Raw genomic sequence first — 20,679 nt, 5'->3', positions numbered from 1 at the left:
AAAACTATACTTGATATTATTCAGTTAACATACTATGACAGACTTACTAAAATAAGGGCAGAAGTATGAAGATTAACACACATCTTAAAAATAATTTAAAAATTATTAAAACTTACTGTCCATTTCCATCTTGAATGTCTACTGCATTCTGCGGTTCTGCATTTCCTATTAGTAGCCGCAAGCACTCTGAATGACCGTTTGTTGCTGTAAAGTGATATTTTAAAATTTCAGTAATTACAATGGTAAAATAGAAAATTTCCATCTTAGGGCACATTTTCTAGATGTTTAACTGTGGGATAGTGTCAATGAATTTAATAGTCAAAGAAAAAATATAGATACAAAGGTTTCTACTGCCTTTGTTGGTGAAACTGAATAGATATAAATCCATCATGGTAAATTATGGCCATAGCCATCCCTCACCATCTGCCCTGCCTATAGAATGCTCATTTTATTTGGAGCTCTGGTGGTGGGAGTGTGATTAAGGGAAGGCACCCTGCCTTCAGCCAAGGGATGAAATCGAGATTAGATCAAGTCCATCACAACTCTATTCTTTGCCAATGACTGGTTTCAAGATGAGTGCTGGTCTAGTCTGACCACTGAGATGCTAATAAGTCTGAGGGCTTCTGGGAAATATTTTTATCCCTGATAACGACAAGTCCTTCTTCTTTTCCTTATTTTTGATGTGAATCCTGTAAAGAAGCAGTAGCCATTCTGTGCCATGACTGCGAAGGCAAGAGAATAGAGAGCTTGGACACCACTGCTGAATCAATCAGTCCCAGAGCTGACTCTACCTCTGAACATTTTATGTGAGAGGGTAAACACTTGTCACTTAAGCCACCTTTTAGCTGGGTACTATGAAAGAATTCCAACTGATACATATATAATAAAAGAAGAAATGATCTATCTAAAGACTGCATTTATATGTCCAAACACATAATATGTGCAATGGTATAAAACAGAAGTAGCCTAAAGAAAACAGTAAGCTTTTAAGGTTTTATTTATTTATTTGAGAGAACAGAGAGAGACAGAGATAGTGAGAGATAGCATGAGTGGGTAGGAGAGGGAGAAGCAGGGTCCCCACTGAGCAGGGAGCCTGATGTGGGGCTTGATCCTAGGACCCTGGGATCATGACCTGAGCCGAAGGCAGATGCTCAACCGACTGAGCCACCTACGCGCCCCAAAACAGTAAACTTTTAAGGTAAGTTAAATCCTCTGCAAAATTCAGGACCTTCCCATAATACAATAAAATTTGAAGTTTAAAGTAATATAAAACTTACATAAATGATGCAAAAAGGAGTATCTATCACTGTTTTTCCTAATTAAAAGACAAATTAATAAAAGCAAGCTAGGTGCCCTAATATTCTACAGTACCTTCTAACAACTATATTAAATTCTAATAGTTATTAATTAAGACTTATGGTACAAGATCATTCCAATCTATATGCTATACTCTGCCAACAACTCTCACTGTAATCATTAACAGCTGTCATTGAAGCATCTCACTTGGGGATGCATCAAGGAAATTGTTTGGCCTGCCACTTATTTAATGGACTCACTTGCACTCAGTACACAGTAACTCCTGAAGAGTTTTGTGTTTTATAAGTTCAGTACCTAAAACATCAAGCATAACATCACTGGGGGGGAAACTGGTTCCCTCTTGGGAAAAAAATCACAATGTCTTCTTCATGACTTATGAATAAGGTGCTAACAATCTCCACATTTGAAAGGCATCTATAGAACCAGGTTTGCATTTATTAAATAGGTAGGCACCAATAATAACCTGCAGCTTTTTCAGTGGATAGGATGTATAGACTATCTGACATTGGTTAGCCACTTCTGAGGGACTGGCTAGTGTCTTGGTTCAATATTTATCAATTAAGAGTGCAAACCACTCCATGAAAGCTTTAAATCAGCTCTGCAAATGATCTGTGCTTACAACACAATTTTTCAAGTTGCAGAACGGTTTATAAATTTCATTTTTTTTTTCAGAGTAATATAATAGAAAAGGACGGCACTTTGACTTCTTAATTATTACCATATAGCAGTTTATATATATACATTTATTAGGAATTTTAACCCATTTATAAATTTTTCTGTTTTTGAGCCCTGCTTGAATATCTGACAGTTTCTGAAAGGCTGCTTTGGAGCAACAGTGGGTGTTTAACCTAGAGTCTTCAAAAATGCAAGTTTCCTAAAGGACTAAAAGTGAAGTCCAAGACCCATGTTAAAATGTGTCCTTAAAAATCACTCTATAAAAACAGACTAACTGAAATGAATCTAATCATATAAAGGAGGCCTACTGGGGGTGAAAAAAAAATACTTGGCTAGGATTTCTTCCAGTGTACCAGTCTTAGCTATTTAAAATGAATACAGGGGCGCCTGGGTGGCTCAGTCGTTAAGTGTCTGTGTTTGGCTCAGGTAAAGATCCCAGTGTCCTGGGATCGAGCTCTGCATCAGGTTCCCTGCTCAGCGGGAAGCCTGCTTCTCCCTCTCCCACTCTCTCTGCTTGTGTTCCCTCTTTTGCTGTCTCTGTCAAATAAATAAATAAATAAAATCTTCAAAAAAAAAAAATAAAATGAGTACTGACTTGTAGTAATTCCTATAGAGAGTTGTAAATCTACATGTGCTAGGGATACACAGCAGTACCAAGTCATACAATGACATGGTTACATAATTTTGAATTTTCACATATTTGCAACATCACAAAATCACACCATGGAGTAGATCTTACATAAAGTAGGTGTTTTATAACTCCTGTCTGAATATATGTTTAATTTAAAGCAGCACCCTAGTACAATAAGCCAAAATGTTCACTAACTGTAAAATGAAAGCACGTACCAATCCAAAATAACTTCCATCAAAAAGAAGTAAAAAATATTGCATTGTTTTGTTGATGAAGTACTTCAGAAGTTAGACTACTACATAAATCCAATTTCTAAGGTAGATAATGTTTTAAAGCAATCATAATCTTGCTGTTGGCTTTTCCTTGAAAGAAGAATTTGACCTTTTATTTTTCTAAGATTTTATATATTTACTTGAGAGCAAGTGCACGTGCATGAAAGGAGGGAGGAGCAAAGGAAGAGGGACAAGCCGACTCCACGCAGGGCACAGAGCCTGCCATAGGGCTCAATTCCAGGACCCTGAGATCATGATCTGAGCCAAAAATCAAGAGTCAACCGCTTAACTGAGCCATCCAGGCACGCCTCGTTCAACTGTTTAAAGTCAACATTATTAAAATAATTACCAGGAGTACAACACACAAAAAATTGGAAAAGAAAAGAGTATTAGACAAAGTGGTAACTAAAATCATGCATCATTTTTTACATACCTGCAGCATGTATAGGTGTTCTCTTCAAAATGTAGTCTTTTACTAAAATTGAGGCTCCCTGATTAATGAGTACATCCACACATTCAACATGGCCCTTAAATGCTGCAAGATCTAAGGGTGTTCTTCCACTACTATTTCTCACATCAAGATCTAACAAAGACTGTACCAACACTTCTAGTGCTTGATGGTGACCATGATAGGCCTAGGAATAAATAAAAATATAAATTAAAAAAGTACATATTTAGACTCACTTCTCAGATACCTTAGAAAACATAAAGGAAGTAATAAAACTTGTCTTCGCATTATTATTATATTTGAGATAATCTAAAACTTGCATGTTGAGAGTTCAGAAAAGTTAAGTATAAATTTTTCTAATAACTAAATAGTAGGCTACGGTGTTAGAGAATGGGTATTCTGCAGAGAATAATTGTTCAAATGACAGGTGATTTTATCACTAGCATACAATGGTCTGGTTCCTGGCATTCAATGAATGTGTAACATAGATTCAGTTAAAGTTTCATTCTAAGTCTATGACTGCAGAGCCTGTGCTATTAATTACAGTTCAGTGCTCTGCTTAACTCCCTGATAAAATTTTACTATACTTAAATTATAGAGATAGCCAGCAACTAAAGTTAATTAGTTTTTGAGTCTTCTGATTTCTCAAACTGAAATGACTATCCTTACTTCATAACATGCTGTATCTAAAAAATAAACTTTTCTTTTAGCACAAAAATACTTAACACTGGGCCCGGCCTGAATAACTGCCATGTGCCCGGTACTAGCTATACAGTAGAGGACGAATGTGTAAAGGTTTGTCAGACTGAAGTCCCCTTCTTTTTTTTTTTTTAAAGATTTTATTTATTTATTTGAGAGAGAGAATGAGAGAGAGAGAGCATGAGAGGGGGAGGGTCAGAGGGAGAAGCAGACTCCCTGCCGAGCAGGGAGTCCGATGCGGGACTCGATCCCGGGACTCCAGGATCATGACCTGAGCCGAAGGCAGTCGCTTAACCAACTGAGCCACCCAGGCGCCCTGAAGTCCCCTTCTTTACCACAGTCTGATGAAGAGGCTTTCCACGTAATTCATATCAAAAACCAACATGTCAACTGAACATCTATTATTCTCGTTGGACTAGATGCTGAGCAAGACATAAAGCAATTAACAAGACCCAGTAGCGGCACACAAGGATTGTTCTCTCTAGTTCACTCATATTACCATTTTGTAGCTAAAGGACTTTCATACATCATTACTGATACCATTCAGAACTACAGCTTAGCAGTTTGTTACCACATGTGAAGGTTTCACTGGGAATTGAAAAATATAAGTCTACCAGATTTGAGCTAAATCTGAAAAAAAAGATACATAGCTAGAAGAAGATCCCACACTGCAGCAAAGGGCTGTAAAGTTATTTCTTGCAGAAAATGTCAGAAAGTACCAGGAAGATGTAAAGTTGCTCTGGGCCTTACTAATCTCTTTGATGTTTCTGACTACCTAGAGATTCTCAACTATCTCAAAGATTAAAGTAACTGGAGATTAAGGAACTCTACTGTCCTAGGGTCATATTTAATCTTGTTCCTCAATACTGGGTCAATGAAATTATGCTACTAGCAGAAAGAACTTTAAGAAACACAATGTATGCAGAAGATAGTATACAACAACAAGAAGAGACAAAATAAGGATGACAAGAAGCCATGATGATTTGCCAGAGAGGTGTTCCCCTCATGATGTCCCTGTATAAGATGGAGACAAGGAATTTGTACATGTACTATGTGCAAAGACAAGAACCAAGACCTCAAGCTGGTGTGTTTTCATAGCATCAAGGTGTCCCGGATTGGGAGAGTTTGGAAGGGAAAAAAAAAAATCACTTCAAGTTAATTTTTGAAAACCTCCTAGGAACAGATATAAAATGTGAAAAGTGGTGGTATAATCACAGTTCACTGAGCCTAATTACTAAATTAAAAATTGTTTCCATTTCAGCTTAAAAACACTATTCAGCACAGCCATGTTCATATATAGCACCACTATACATAATAGCCACGAAGTAAAAAAACTAGTAAAAAAAAAAAAAAAAAAGAAAGTTTTTGAGCTAAAGTACTCAAAAACTTGGCACAGTGCTTCGTCTGGCACCTAGTAAGTGCTTAGGAAATGGCAGTGCTAGTATAAGAATAATGGTGATGACGTAAGAAGAACTGCCTAGTCATCTGCTCAGACTTCATTTCTTGCCACCAACAGTAAAATAGCTATTTTCTCCATGCTCGTTTTGCCCTTTCAGGTGACTTATTTACTCTGCAAGTCTGGGAGAGCATATAGTATTTCCAGAGACCCAAAGGGCAAGGAAGCAGGAAGATGCAGCATACCTCCTCAGTTATTCAGAAAATAGTAGGAAGTACTAGCAGGGAGAAAGGTGCAGAAAATTCAATGCAGATGCGTCAGTGTTAGAAAATATGCAAGGAGAAAATTATAAAAAAAATAATAGCATACATGAGAAGAAACAAAGCGATCAGTGAACTTGTAGTGATCCTCATTAACTTAAGTATATACCCTTATAAACATTTTACTATACGTAAAACCAGAAATCTCCCAAACAGCTAGTGACTGTATCCGAGTCTCCTGATTCTCAGTCTTCCTCTCACCCCCAACAACTGTTAATACGCTCTGTTCCAAAAACAGACTCTTCTTTCAGCATAAAAAGAACAAGATTGGGCCCTGCTTGAAATTTCCTAAAGTAATTCATTCCCACATCTGATTTAAAGAACTGTTATACTTCACTAACCTTCTCCTCTTAGTGACTGACATTACGAGAAAAAAATTAGAGGCATCTTAAGCTAGAAGGGGCATTACAAATCATAGGGCCAAATTCTATGGCAAGAGCAACTGAAGGACCAGTGAACACACACTTAGTGCTCTAAGATCAAAAAGTTGTAGAAATACAGCAGAAAATACAGTTCTGCTCAGCAAGTTAGAAGCCATTCCATCAGGGCAGTACATTTTAAAATTCACATCACAGGTAAACTCTCCCTTAGAGTAGGTTTTGGGAGAAACCCAAAGACCACTGTTTGTTTATTTTTAAACAAAACATAACAAGTCTCTGAATTAAAAAAGTTGTTGAAAATTTAATTTCTTGATCATCATATATGGCCCCAAAGTTACTGGGTACTAGTTGGCGTCAAACAATCAGATGGGAGGTATTTTCAGTAAACCAGCCACCAAGCTGGCTCTAACGGCAGTACTCACGGCCAGATGTAAGGGGCTTATTGTTGCTCTGTTATCTGAATCACTCAGCATGTCTGTCCCGGAGGTTTCCATTAACTGTAAAGAAAAGTATGTGAAATGCCAGAAATGGTACTTTTAGATATATTATAGCAGTTACTCCTGCCCCCCCCAAGTTTAAATCCATTTTAGAGTAAAAATTGATATTTAAATATGAATTTTAAAATCTCAGACCATTATATTATGAAAATTCCACTCAGCAAGCTTATACAACAGATTATCATGAAAGGGTAGTGAGGACCCCAGAGTAAGAGCTCTGAGGTAGGGCTATAAACTAGTTTGAGGGAAATGCTATTTACTCACCACCAAGTAAGAACCACCCGCCCCAGCCCCAACCCCTAAATACATGATTTCTGTCTCTGTCTTTGTTCTCAGGAATATGTAAAACAGGCTTCTAGTGAGAGCAAATAAATTATAATACTCTGAATAGGGGGAAAACTGATTATTACTTACAACATCTAAAGGAGTTTCACTTGCAATCTGAAATAAAATTTAAAGTAAGAATATTTAGCTTAGAAAGTATTCATATATTTTAGAGCTAAATGCTACATGTCTCTATTTACACAAGTCTTTGTTAAATTCTATTCTGAACTTGGGCTCCCTTTGCCTCCAAAAATTAAGTCTTTTAAATAAACAAGTGTACAATATAATAGACCACGAATCTATATTCATGGGTCTAAGATTTTAGTGTATAAGACACCATAATAACCTAAGGAAATATTTGTTATTTCTGATAGCAGGGTTTTAAGTACTATATTAAATACGTCAACCTGCTTTTTCTATCTTTAATACCCACTCTCCCTTGAAGGGAAGCAAAGTTTAATATAACTTATAAGGTAAGTCTAAAGAAAGAAACTTTTAACTTGAAGCATCTGTTACACACTTGAGAATCTTTTCACTTATCTCTTGCTTTCTCTTTGGTTTGGCCAAGTGGGGTGAATGGCGTGTATATTCAAGAATGAGATCACAGTTGAAATAAAAAGTTCCTTTGCAGAAGTACTGTCTCCCCTCTATCAGGAGGGACTGTAAAAAGAATGGGCCTTTCAGAAATCTCTAAATATATGGAAAAAACCCTCCTCTCACAGGGACATTTCTCACACAAGACGTGGTTACAGTTCTTTAGAAATTTCTGGAAAACATTTATTTAAAGGAAAAGGAAAAGGAATGCTACATCAACATGGGGTAGTATAAGGGAAGGACATAAGTAGCCCTCTCTAGAGATCTAATTTTCTCCTTTCTCTTTTCTTTTTGAAAGGGAAAAGGGAATGAGAGATATCTTACTGAGGCAAGTATGAATGTAAGATATTGGCTCTAAAAATATTAAAAAGCAATAGAGTTTGTTTCTTGACTCATTTATTCTCATTTTCATTATGTTATTAGAATATAAAATCACATTAGTCTTTCCACAACAATTCACGAATCTTACCAGCTGAAGACATAGACGGTGACCATAAGCAGCTGAATAATGAACTGCATTGTATCCTTGCTTGTCACGGATCCCTGGATTTGCATCATTTCGTAATAAGTATTCCAGGCACCTATATATAGTAATAACATTCAAAATTCTAAATCCTGCATTTTAACCAATGATAAAGACAGCCTGAAACTAAAAACTGACAAGTTTTCTTACAATTTCTTGCAATTCTTCTTTTTCTTGATAATGTAAAAATTATAAATAAATCTACACTAGATAAATTTGTCATTTAAATGACATTAACTGTAACTATCATAAGAATACAAGCGAAACGTTCATTAAGAGAATATCCTTCATTCAAAGTGACGATCTCCAACGTCTGTCAACAAGCTCAGTATACCTGAGGGCTGGCTGTCTTTTACACAGTCACTATGTATGGCACCACCTATCCCACTCAAACAATATCTGACAGGATTAAATTTAGTGGTGGTGAGCATCCAATGTTGGCAATATTACGGCTGACGTATCTGGAACACATAGTGAGTGTAGTATCTCATTAGGAAGCTGAAGAAAGGATATAAAAAAAAAAATCTCAGGATAATCTCAAGGTCAGAATTCAATGATCTTGAATCAGAGGACTGAGAAGGGTGTAAACAGTGTAAAGTTGTATGTAGGTAACAAGAAAGATCCTCCCATGGTAGATTTACTTCATTCCTGTGCTATCAAAACATTAGAAAAATAATTTTTAAAGGTACTATACAGTTCATGATTTGTTATAATTTTCATACATTTTATTGTTAATGTAGCAAAAAAAGAGCACTGAATTAGAAATTAAAAGTCTGTCTGTAGAACTAGTCTGATACCAGTGATCTTGAGCATACAAATCATTTCGTCTTTATGGTAAAATGGCCTCTGTTTATTCATTTGATAGATGGGGTTCTATTTGTAATTTGTCTAATGTTGTAGTATGTCTAACTAAATATTAATTCCAACTGCTGGGGGGAAAATTTATAATTTTATAAATTTATAATACTCGTTAAAAATTCAAGTTTCCTTAAGGAGTGCACTTGTTGTGATGAGCACTGGGTGATGTATCGAATTGTTGAATCACTATATTGCATACTTGAAACTATTATCACACTGATGTTAACTATACTGGAATTTAAAAAAAGACTGTAAAAAAAAATTCAAGTTTCCAAAGCCCTACTGAAGTTATATAAAACAAACAAAAAAGAACTCTAAAGCAATGTAACGGCTCTTTCAGTAATTATAGCAAGGATAACTATATCATTTATATATCTATATGCTATCTATCTATCATCTACCTACCTATAAAGGCCATTCTTTTCAATGCCAACACCTTTCTTTCTTTTTTTTTTTTAAAGATTTTATTTGACAGAGAGAGAGCAAGTACACAAACAGGCAGAACGGCAGGCAGAGGGAGAGGGAGAAGCAGGCTTCCCGCCGAACAGGGAGCCCGACGCGGGGCTCGATCCCAGGACACTGGGATCATGACCCGAGCCGAAGGCAGACGCTCAACTGACTGAGCCACCCAGGCGCCCCCAACACTTATTTCTTTAATGCTGAATTGCTTAAAATCCTTTAGATCTCTTAGTAATTACTTGCAGAATCTATATTATAATATCCTCAAATGGTAGCAAATGTCCATTTAAGTGGGATTTTGATACTTACATAGAGCTAAAATTATTAGTCAAACATGGTGAACTGGGTCACTATGATTAAAAAAACCCAAATCTGACTCTAAAGTAACAAGACTGGTGTTTTTTGTTGTTCATAAACTAGCTCTGAGGGCCCTATAGAAAGTGTTCCAGACAGTGTATAAACTGTTTGTGTCCAGTTTTCTTTCCTAGGTGTCCAACTCAGAGGTCAGGGCTCACTGGAATTCATAAAAGACCTGCAGGGCTGGAGGACAGTCCCATTGCTTTATATGCACAAATATGTCACCCAAGGGCATATCTTTTTTATCTTTAATCAAGTTCTCTAGATAAGAGAGATAAAGCAGAAAGAGTTCTCCAACTGCCCTGAGACCTGAGTATAAGGCAGATTCTATCAGTGGAACAAACTATTTTAAGATAACTTGCTGATACATGAGTACTGAAAAAAGATATATTTAAGGAAAGCAAAGCAAGTAGGTAAGTTCATGTTTACTTTCTAAAGTAAGAGCACATCTCAATGCATTTATAATGACTAGTCCACATATACAGCATTAAATGGTTTCAAATAATTCAAGTGTTACACATGCAGTAGTTTTATCAAATCATATTATTTTTTTACATTCACATTATTCAGATAATTGGTCTCCTGTAACAAAACAAAGACTAAGAGTTACTTTGAAATGATAAAATTCCTTCTATTGGCCTGCCTTTCAGATTTTGCCAAGCAGTATCAACTTTCATAACTACTTTGTGAGATAAAGCATTATCTTCAACAAATGGAAAAAATTACTGACACTCAGGAAAACCAAAACACCTATTCAGAATCTTTTGTAAAAGGCAAAAGATTTATGCGATCTAAAGAGAAACTGGCTAGCATATAGTAAAGCAAGGACTAGACCTTAGGTCTTCTCTTTATCCAGTGTTCTTTCACGCTACCAAATACTTCAGCAAAGGGGTTAATGAGTTAGAGTGACACTTTAACCTGGGTGCTTATAAAATACTAAGCCACAAAATTACTTGATCTTGAATATCTGGACCTCACATCTAATTTGCAAATAAGGTGGAGGAGAGAGAATCTATTCTTTTTTTCTGATTATAAGTTAACACACACTGATTTTTATAAAAGCCAGAAAATCAAGGTATCAATATTCTCTTTAATCTCTCTCCTTTCTCCTAAAATAAGCTGTATGCAAAATCTGGAGGAATATTCATTGCTAAATAGCTAAGTCATAAACTATACTTACTGTTACATACTGTTTATGTGTTAGACAAATTAAGTATCATTCCAATTAACACAATTTAAGTCAGAGTGCATTTCAAACTATTTAAATTTCACCTACTCTTCTCCTACCACCCATGAGTCCCGTGCCCGGTCAGAATTCTGGGTAAGGACCACTCAGCCCAGGGCAGGGAATGTGGTATTGCTACTAGAGGCCCTCTTTCCTTTACTCTCTCCCATTACGGTGTATAATAGTGTCTGTTCTTACCCAAAAAAAAAAAAAAAAAAAAAATACAGCTAATCCTTATAGGTAAGGGAAGATTATAGGTAGTATTCCAAACAATTCAGATATCCTATACCTCATTTGGCTATATGAGTTAGGTCAGACTATTTTCCCCATTTCACAGACAAAAGGGGCACAGAGATGTAAAGTAACTTGCCCAAAGTCTCACAACAAGGGGCAGAGCCACTATCAAATCCAATGTTATCTTATATACAAATTCAAAATGAGTTATAAAAGGCTGCTGAATATTATAGTCATATACAAAAGTCAAATGTATTTATATCACAACAAAAGGAAATTTAAAGATAGGTTTATTTTGGCAATAAAAATATTTAGTACTTAGGAATAAATCTAAGGATTATAAAACTTATAAACAAAAAACTGTATGGGGACTCCTGGGTGGCTCAGTTGGTTAAGCGTCTGCCTTTGGCTCAGGTCATGATCCCAGAGTCCTGGGACTGAGCCCCACGTCGGGCTCCTTGCTGAGCAGGGAGCCTGCTTCTCCCTCTGCCTGCCGCTCCCCCTGCTTGTGCTCATGCTTTCTCTCTGACAAATAAATAAGTAAAATCTTTAAAAAGAAATAAATAAAATACATCTTTAAAAAAACAAACAAAAAAACCCTGTATGATTCCATTTATATCAAGTTCAAAACAGACAAAAATATACGATGCTATTAGAAGTCAAAACATAATCCCATTTTTGTGAAAAATGCCAACTATCACCATAAAAGTGGATCTTGGTGAAATATATCTATATATACTCATAAACACATTTATATATACAATTATATGAACATAGAAAAGGCTATGGAAAAGCATATACCAAGTCTTTAACTTTGATTAGACTAATTGATTAGACTATGACTGACATGAAATGATCTGCATACACATACAGAAATAGTCATATTAATGGTGGTTATCTTAGGAGAATAGGCATGAGAAGGATTTCTTCTTTATGTATAATCAAAAAAAAAAAACCAAAACAGCCAGTCTTCTCCTCTTATACACACACATGGGTATGGAGGAGATCCTTAACCATCTTGCTCAAAGCCAGCCCTATTTCTTTTGAACTGGCAAAGAAAATTTTGTTTATTAATATTTAACACATTAAACATGTTTCTTGTGACTATGTATTTGAGTCATGACTGTTTATGAAGAATGCAGGCACCAGGGTGCCTGAGTAGTGCAGTTAGTTAAGCATCCAACTCTTGGTTTTGGCTCAGGTCATGATCCATGGTCATGAGATGGAGCCCCACAGTGGGCTCCGTGCTCAGCACAGAGTCTGCTTAAGATTCTCTCTCCCTCTCCCTCTGCCCCTCCCGCTCGTGCTCTCTAAAATAAATAAATTCATTGAAAAAAAAAAAGAATGCAGGCACTAGAATAATGGGAGTCACTAGAAGAGTAAGTAGAATGAGTCAGGAAAGATTTCATGTATTTTTCCAACATTTACTCAAAGTGAAGACCGAGGGACGCAAGGCAGAAGAGAGCAGAAGAGAGAGTTATAATTACTTATGTCACTCTGGAATAGCAGAAAACCAATGTCAGAGTGTCAAAAATTCCAAAATATAAACAACTTTCCCTGGGGATGCTGACATGGGATTAGTAAATGATCATTAAAAAAACAAACCACAAATACACATTACTGAATAAGAGTAATTTGAAGTTATGGGGATTTTGTGTCTTTCTTTAGAAAGTATTTCACACTTGCTTTGCCAGAAGTATCATGCCAGATTCTTTTATTATCTAACTTTTATACCTGGGAATTAAATCAGTGTAACTTAGAAAAATAAATCAACATTTTTTTGTTTTTTTGGGGGGGGGGAGAGAAAGAGCGAAAGGAGAATCTTAAGTGGGCTCCATGCCCAGCATGAAGCCCCACACAGGGCTTGATCTCACAACCCTGAGATCATGACTAGAGCCGAAATCAAGAGTCAGACGCTTAACCAACTGAGCCACCCAGGTGCCCAAATGTTTTATCAATGCTATAATGCTACTACTTAAGCCTCCAAAACAATCATTTATTGAAAGGATGCCTCTGGTATCCTAAAATGGTTACTGTAACTTATAGCTTCCAGAAAGTTCTCAGGAACAAATCACTGAGTCAATAAATGATGGCATTAGACAGGACCTCTGGGATTCTGATACTTTAAAGAAACAGAGGCTCTAAGAAACAGTGCTAGAGGGGCACCTGGGTGGCTGGTCAGTTAGGCATCCGACTCCTGGTTTCGGCTCAGGTCATGATCTTATCATGAGATCCAGCCCTGTGTTGGACTCCGTGTTCAGCGGGGAGTCTGCTTGAAGATTCTCTCCATTTGCCCCTCCCCTCATTCTTTCTCTAAAGTAAATCTTAAAGAAAAAAAAAAGTGCTAGATTGTTTTATACACATAATCAGTTTTTCCCACAATTCTAAGTACATTTCTAATTTTACAGATAAAGGTTTTGCTTGGCAATTACCTGCTCAGGCTCAAAGGGGTATAATATAGAAACCCCAAGATTTAAACTGGGTCTTTTGGATCCCAAAGCTCATGTTCTTTTTAGTACATCAGGCTGCTTTGTGTAGATACTGAGAATTAAATGTTTAAGTAATAAATATCACTAGCCTATTACTCAAAACAGTTTATATTAGGTGAGAGAACTGATTTATATCACTTTAGTACTAATACACTTCTACAAAAAAAGTAGGTGGGTTTAAAACAAAACCACAAATCCCAAACAGTATGGGTTGAACATCATTATTCTCTTGATTTTTGCCTAAGAATTCAGGTTTAATGTAATTGTCTAAGGGCAGGAGGACCTTGGGTAATCTCTATGAGCATGTGTGTGTGTTTATGTGTGTGACCTCTTAGTGGAATTTATGTAGATCCCGTTGAGTGACACCTAATAACTAGTGTGTGGGAATAGTGGTAAAGGATTACTGGTGGTGATATGCTCATTTTAGGTATAACCTATTTTAAGAAAATCTATAAATCAAATCCTGAAGTTAACAAAATTTATACATCAGAGGATGATCTACTTACCCAAGTTTACCAACATTTTTTGTAAAATAAGATTTTATTTATTTGACACCCAGAGAGAGAGAGCGCACAAACAGGCGGAGAGGCAGGCAGAGGGAAAAGCAGGCTCTCTGCTGTGCAGGGAGCCCGCTGCGATGTGGGGCTTGATCCCAGACTCCTGGGATCATGACCTGAGCCGAAGGCAGATGCTTAATCAACTGAGCCACCCAAGAGCCCCACCAAAATATTTTCTTATTTACAAAGTCTTTACCACAGATTTTCCTTAAAGAGCTACTATCTATAAAAACATACTTCAAATAATTTAACTTCTCCCAAAATCTATCTATACCTAACTATTCTGGGTACATATGAAATTGTACAAAGTGGTCTATTCTAGTAAACAAAAAGTAGATTTTACTGGTGCTTTTGACATTAGAGTTTTAACTACAAATCCAACATAACAAAGTGCTACTGATAGAAATGGCTTTGATATTACTTACAGAATTTATAATTAACATTATATATATATATATATATCAAGTTATGCTTTTTATTTTGAGGGTAAAAAGCAAATATTAAAAACCAAAGAAATAGTTCTGTTAATTAAAACTTCCTTGAAGTATATTTTATAAAATCCTCCCCTACAAACCACTCTTTGTTTTTCCCTAAGGGTCTTTTTGCTCTTAACTGACCCAGACACATGGTGAATACCACAGACTGAAGATCTGTCTCCAATCAATTTATTTATATATATATTAAGGTACTATAAATGGTTCTGATCAACTTTGGGTGAATATTAATTATAAAAATAATTTACACATCTCTTATTCTTTTGTTATTCAGGCATTCTTAGCCAATATTATCCCATTATCTCATTTACTTATTTAAGCAATATTTAGAACCAACAAGTGCCAGATTCTGCCAGTTTGATTATTCCCTTTTTGGGCACCAATTTATAAGGATCTCTTACAAATATAAACTCTCTACCTCTGACGGATACTGGTGTTCCAATCTCTGCCCCATCTCCATTGGCATCGTCCACATTTCTTCTCTGTCCCTTTCCCTATGATAAACTCAAGATTGCTGCCTCTGAGAAGTCAGAGGGAAAAAACATGAAAGTGATATTAAGATGTGCTTTTGGCAGGGAGGACAAGAAGAAGTCTTTATCTTTCTTCTACCAGATCAGTCAATAAGGCAGGTTGCTGAGCAGAAATAGGTAGTAAGCTATGATTTAGGAATAATTATGAAACCAATTTATTTCCCACACTAGAGACTCAAGAAAAGAGCACAAAAAGTATAAAAAGAAAATATAAATTTGCAATAAAAACATGGAAAATGTTGGTTTATAGAAATAGTCCTTCATTCTCACCACATGATACTTACTTGCCATCTGTGTCTGATGTGGCTGCATAGTGCAGGGGTGTGCATCCTCTTTCATCAAGGTCATTCACACTTGCTCCTGATCCCACAAGAGCAAACAGGCACTGGTAATTGCAGTTGGCAGCAGCATAGTGCAGCGGAGATCTTTGGTGCCCAAGTTAATATAAGAAAAATAAAAGCCAGAGACATATACCAGTAAACAAGAGCACAGCTGACTCTTACTCGACCCAATTACAAATACTGTATTTACAGTGAGCCTGAGATTGATTTCTACCATATACTAAGTCTTCTGGAGGGCTGGACAGAAAGCTAGGAGGAGAAAGTAAGGTGGCAAAGAACTTCTAAGAATAGGAAATTATGATAGAAACAGTTAAATTATTTCACGGTCCCCCCACAGTGAGAATTCTAGTCTTCTAAGTGTATTATAGACACCTTCATATTCTGCTCAGAAACTTTGTAAGACTTCCATTTTAACAAAGCTTCCCTTATACTAATAAAAATGTTTCATAGTACAGAGGTAGAAGCTTCTATTCATGTCTCAGGAGAGGAATAAAGGTTAAGAGAAATATAGAAGCATTAAATAGAATGCCCTATTCTACCAACCATACAGTAAAGCTGCATAGTGATATCGGGTTTCTCAAGCAAAAATTGCAGAGTTTTGAAGATTCGTCACTATTCAGAAGAGTTAGAGTACGGTTTTTAATTTCTAAAGACTGAATATTTACAGCCGTTTTCTTCCCAGTTATTGAATTGCAACAGAATGTTACTAAAATTAGGAGTCCCTGTCTTTGAATTGCAACTCTGTAACGATTCCATGACTTTTCATTAAAAAAAAAAAAAAGAGGAGAAGAAAACAGAAAAGTGAAAGTAAATTCAGTTTAGAGTCTTCATGGTATAACTTTTTCTAAAACATTTACCTAGTGAAACGATAGTAAAACATTATTTTACTTTATTGGATAACAGTATAGTATAGTAACAGCATTTTAAGAAATACAATTAACCCTGAATTACTTTCAAGCTTCTAAACTCAGAATATGCGTCAGAAGCCTTCTCTGCTATTTGTAGTAAAAAATGCTTCAAGTGCTACAAATTAACTAATATAAGATGGATTAAAGTACAATTATAAGTCAATTAACTATAAAAATATTGCATTGCAAAGCCAAACAAAGTGATTTTTTATTTTGCAGGTCATTAGTTCCTTTTATTAGTGGGCTTATGAGAGCAGTCTATTCCTCAAAGTAATTATGGGGTCAAATAGTTTTTTTTTCTTATATGCATTTCTGATTCCCTACCATACATAATTCTGTTTACTTCTGCACTGACCCCATCACATGCACTGAACATACATCCACACATTTCCTTCTGACACACACACCCTTTCTTGTCATACTCTTTGATGTAATTCTCAAACTCGTGACCCACAATTTTGCTCACATTGCCACCTCTATTTTATTTTTTATTTTTATTTTTTTTTATTATTATGTTATGTTAATCCCCATACATTACATCATTAGTTTTTGATGTAGTGTTCCATGATTCATTGTTTGCGTATAACACCCAGTGCTCCATGCAAAACGTGTCCTCTTTAATACCCATTACCAGGCTAGCCCATCCCCCTCTAGAACCCTCAGTTTGTTTCTCAGAGTCCATAGTAAACCAATTCAAACTGCCTTCAATTCTTTCCTGTATGGTTTTAGCACATGCTGGGTCAATTCCTACTCTAAGTAACTTAGTAGATACTGGTGGCTTTAAGTACTGCTACCATAAATGCTAGTCATAGTGAGAATGAGGATTGGCTAAAAGACTACAAAGGGATTCTGTCACTTCACAGGTATTTTCCTACCAGTCATACCAAGGGGTGTATATGGATGTGTTGTTATGTGTTTATGTATATGTGGGGAGTTATAGGAGGGAAGAACAAAAATTTCATATATATTTGTTACCTATTTCCTTCCTATTTCTAGTGCTCTGTAACCAAATATGGGCAGTAGAATCTCTGACAATGAAATGACTTGGGGGCAAGGAGACCTGTACTGCTGAGTTCTAGGTCTTGTGACTTTCTTCTTGAAGGAACAGAGGCACCATGGGGTTTTACATTTCCATTGTATAATTATGGGAGGAGGAAGAACGATATCAAGAGACACAGAGGTGCTTTTAAGGTAAAGCTGTGGCTGGCAGCCTGGGGCTGTGGCAGGGGCCCAAGTGGAAGAAAACTGTGGGTAAAAATGAATATTTAGAAGTTACTGACTTATTTAGGCCTCTCAGTGAATCATGATCACAATGCAAAAGATGCTGAACTGTTAATTCTCAGAAGCCACTTAGAACGTCATGCAAGTCATTAAGTAAATAACATTAATTAGGTTCTATAGAGGAATGGCATCACAGCCTACCTCCCAAATTTGTCCTTTTTGTTGAAGTCTGCACCGGTATTCAGCAGAAGGTTTAGGCACTCCAAATTCCTTTTCAGGGAAAACAGACTTAATTGTCAATAATTTCTTAACAAAATTGGTAGTTTAAATAAGTATCAAAGCATGTTTTCAAATGAAGACAAAGTGAATAAAATGACATGATTTATGTTTTATAAAAAATAAAACATTAAAATTCATCATATATTTTAAGAATTTATATATATATACATTTTGGCATGTTGCTAGGAAATAACAAATGAGTCATGTCACTATTTAAAAGAAAGTTCACATTTGTAAAAGAGTTCCTGAGAGTTGGTTAAGTGGCTGCCTTAGGCTCAGGTCATGATCTCATGGGTCCTGGGATCCAGCCCGAGTCCTTGGGCTCCCTGCTCAGTGGGGAGTCTGCTTCTCCCTCCCCCTTCCTGCCCCTGGCCCCCTTAATGCTCACGCTCTATCTCAAATAAATAAAATCTTAAAAAAAAAAAAGACTTCCTAAGAGTTTTTAGGAACCTTTAAAACAAACCTCAAACAACAGGCTTTTAATAGAATGGTTTAAATTTAAATGGTTTTTAATACTAAATTAAAAGAAAATGGGTTAAAAAAAATCAAACCTGAAAAATGTTCCAATTTGCTTTCCCTTATCTTTTATACTATAATTGCTTAGATGTATCCTTAGTTAAAATTATAGGAGAGTACGGTATATGCATGGGTCTTTCTGTAGTTTAATTTTAAAAAACCTGAACATTATTACTATGTTACACTAGAAACTGTGACTGCCACGTGATCAAATAGTTGTGCTATCTTTTGTCCCTCCCTCTGGAGGCCAGTAATATGGAAGCTAGGTTTTAACTGGAAGGTTCTTTGGTGACCTTGGAAGAACAAGAGGACCCATTCATATGTTCACAATCCATCTTTGCATCTGAGACTGGCCTAGTTGGAGTCTTGATTCAGTATACTTGTCCTCTGAAACCACTGGGAATTTTTAAAGAATGATTATTAGTAATAAAATTCTTGCAAATGAGGTTTTTGATAAGTCACCATGGGAGAAGAAAGTCCAGAGTAGTAGAAATTGCTTTTTCTAAATCCTCTTCCACCTAAGTCATAAATTATGAGTGGGAGGAGAGATGGAACAAAACTGTAAAAGGAAGCATTGTGGGGGAGGTGGAGCAAAACTGTAAAAGGAAGTATTGCTTTTTATGAGAGAAAATTATTTCTGGGTAAATGAAAGGAATATATGTCCTCAAATGAGAGCAACAAAACATTAGGGATGTTCTGAGTAATACTAATGTTCTTTGAGAAGGTGTTTAGGGTTTTTTCATCATAATTTTAGGGGGAAAAAATGTCGATGGCTTGTTTATGTCTTGTGTCTACTCAGAACCAATATCTAGGAAAAAAGAAAATTTTTGAGATTGAAAAATTTTGGACAGTTTTAAATACTGCTGCTAGGGTAGGCTCTTGGTTTGAATAAACAACAACCTTCAGTTAAAACTTGTGGTCCCTGAAGCATGCTGCTAATCTAATGTTTAGCACATGCTGGGTCAATTCCCAGCCACTTAGAACGTCATGCAAGTCATTAAGTAAATAACATTAATTAGGTTCTATAGAGGAATGGCAATTTCTACTACTCTGGACTTTCTTCTCCCAAACCACTCCTATTACGGTTTGTTTTCTATTTTGAGGCAGCCCAGAACTAATAAAGAGAAACTAAGATAAAAGAAAAACTGACATGACCAGCTACCTTCTTCTTAAAAAAGTAAAAATTTTGTTAACATACCCTCCAGCTGCAGCTGCGTGTAGACAGGTCCTGCCAAAATCATCTGGGGTATCTATATCAAATCCTGCAAGAATGAACACATCTTATATAGTATCATAGGTAAGTTACTTCACTTTAAAAGTACTATGTCAAGAAATGTCAAGTATCACATGCCCCCCAATTTCAAACAAAACTGAATTACAAACAGGCACAAAATTATTCAAAGTAGATAATAAGGAAGGAAATCCTGGAAAAATAATATCTTTCCCAGATTTGAAGATAAAACTGCTTAAAAAAAAAAAAAAGATTTTATTTATTTATTTGACAGAGAGAGAGATACAGCGAGAGAGGGAACACAAGCAGGGGGAGTAGGAGGAGAAGCAGGCTTCCCACTGAGCAGGAAGCCCAATGTGGGGCTCCATCCCAGGACCCTGGGATCATGACCTGAGCTGAAGGCAGATGCTTAATGACTGAGCCACCCAGGCGCCCCCAAACTGCATCTTAAAATTAAAAAAGACCCAACATCTTCTAAGAGGACTTAATAAATGATTCACACTTGGGACATATCTACAAGTGATTTTGGAAAAGCAGGATAAAGAGATTGTATTAAAATGTGGGAGGCTTTGGGGAAACAAAAAAAGAAGACTCAGTCTACAATGGTTCCACTTACCAGAAGAAAGAAGTTTCCTGCAGCAATCTGAAAAACCACTTAAGGCTGCCAAATGGAGGGGGAACATTCCATGTATGCCACGCCTGAAGTATAAGCAGGACAGTAACTGCATTACAATCAAGAATAATACAATCATTTGAATAAATTACAAAGAAACTAGCTGAAGCGGAAAGATAATTAGATGAGTCAAAACCTTTAACATTTTGGAGAGCAATTTGGCAAAAGGCTGAAGGTGACCATAGCTTATATATTATCCAGCAGTTTTCCTCCAGGAGAATTTTTCAACCT

At 36.2% G+C, this 20,679-nt stretch overlaps 1 protein-coding gene across 8 annotated transcripts in view; it reads right to left on the bottom strand.

Annotated features, from left to right (window-relative positions):
- ANKRD28 (ankyrin repeat domain 28) overlaps positions 1-20,679 on the bottom strand; it is a 201,873-nt gene that overhangs the window by 19,520 nt on the left and 161,674 nt on the right. For all 8 annotated transcript variants that reach the window (XM_081801834.1, XM_031040651.2, XM_081801829.1 and 5 more), the window contains 9 exons: positions 20,392-20,474; positions 19,743-19,806; positions 17,951-18,019; positions 15,564-15,704; positions 8,023-8,134; positions 7,050-7,076; positions 6,561-6,635; positions 3,329-3,530; positions 117-204 (listed from right to left, as the gene is read on the bottom strand). In XM_081801834.1, the coding sequence (XP_081657960.1) occupies positions 117-204; positions 3,329-3,530; positions 6,561-6,635; positions 7,050-7,076; positions 8,023-8,134; positions 15,564-15,704; positions 17,951-18,019; positions 19,743-19,806; positions 20,392-20,474 (861 nt within the window). The remainder of the gene's footprint in view (positions 1-116; positions 205-3,328; positions 3,531-6,560; positions 6,636-7,049; positions 7,077-8,022; positions 8,135-15,563; positions 15,705-17,950; positions 18,020-19,742; positions 19,807-20,391; positions 20,475-20,679) is intronic.

The sequence above is a fragment of the Leptonychotes weddellii genome, chromosome 1 (genome assembly GCF_054177405.1).
Source record: "Leptonychotes weddellii isolate Sample4059 chromosome 1, ASM5417740v2, whole genome shotgun sequence".
Lineage (NCBI taxonomy): Eukaryota > Metazoa > Chordata > Mammalia > Carnivora > Phocidae > Leptonychotes > Leptonychotes weddellii.
The sequence above is the reverse complement of the archived record's forward strand: the minus strand, read 5'-3'. Positions and strand labels throughout refer to the sequence as shown.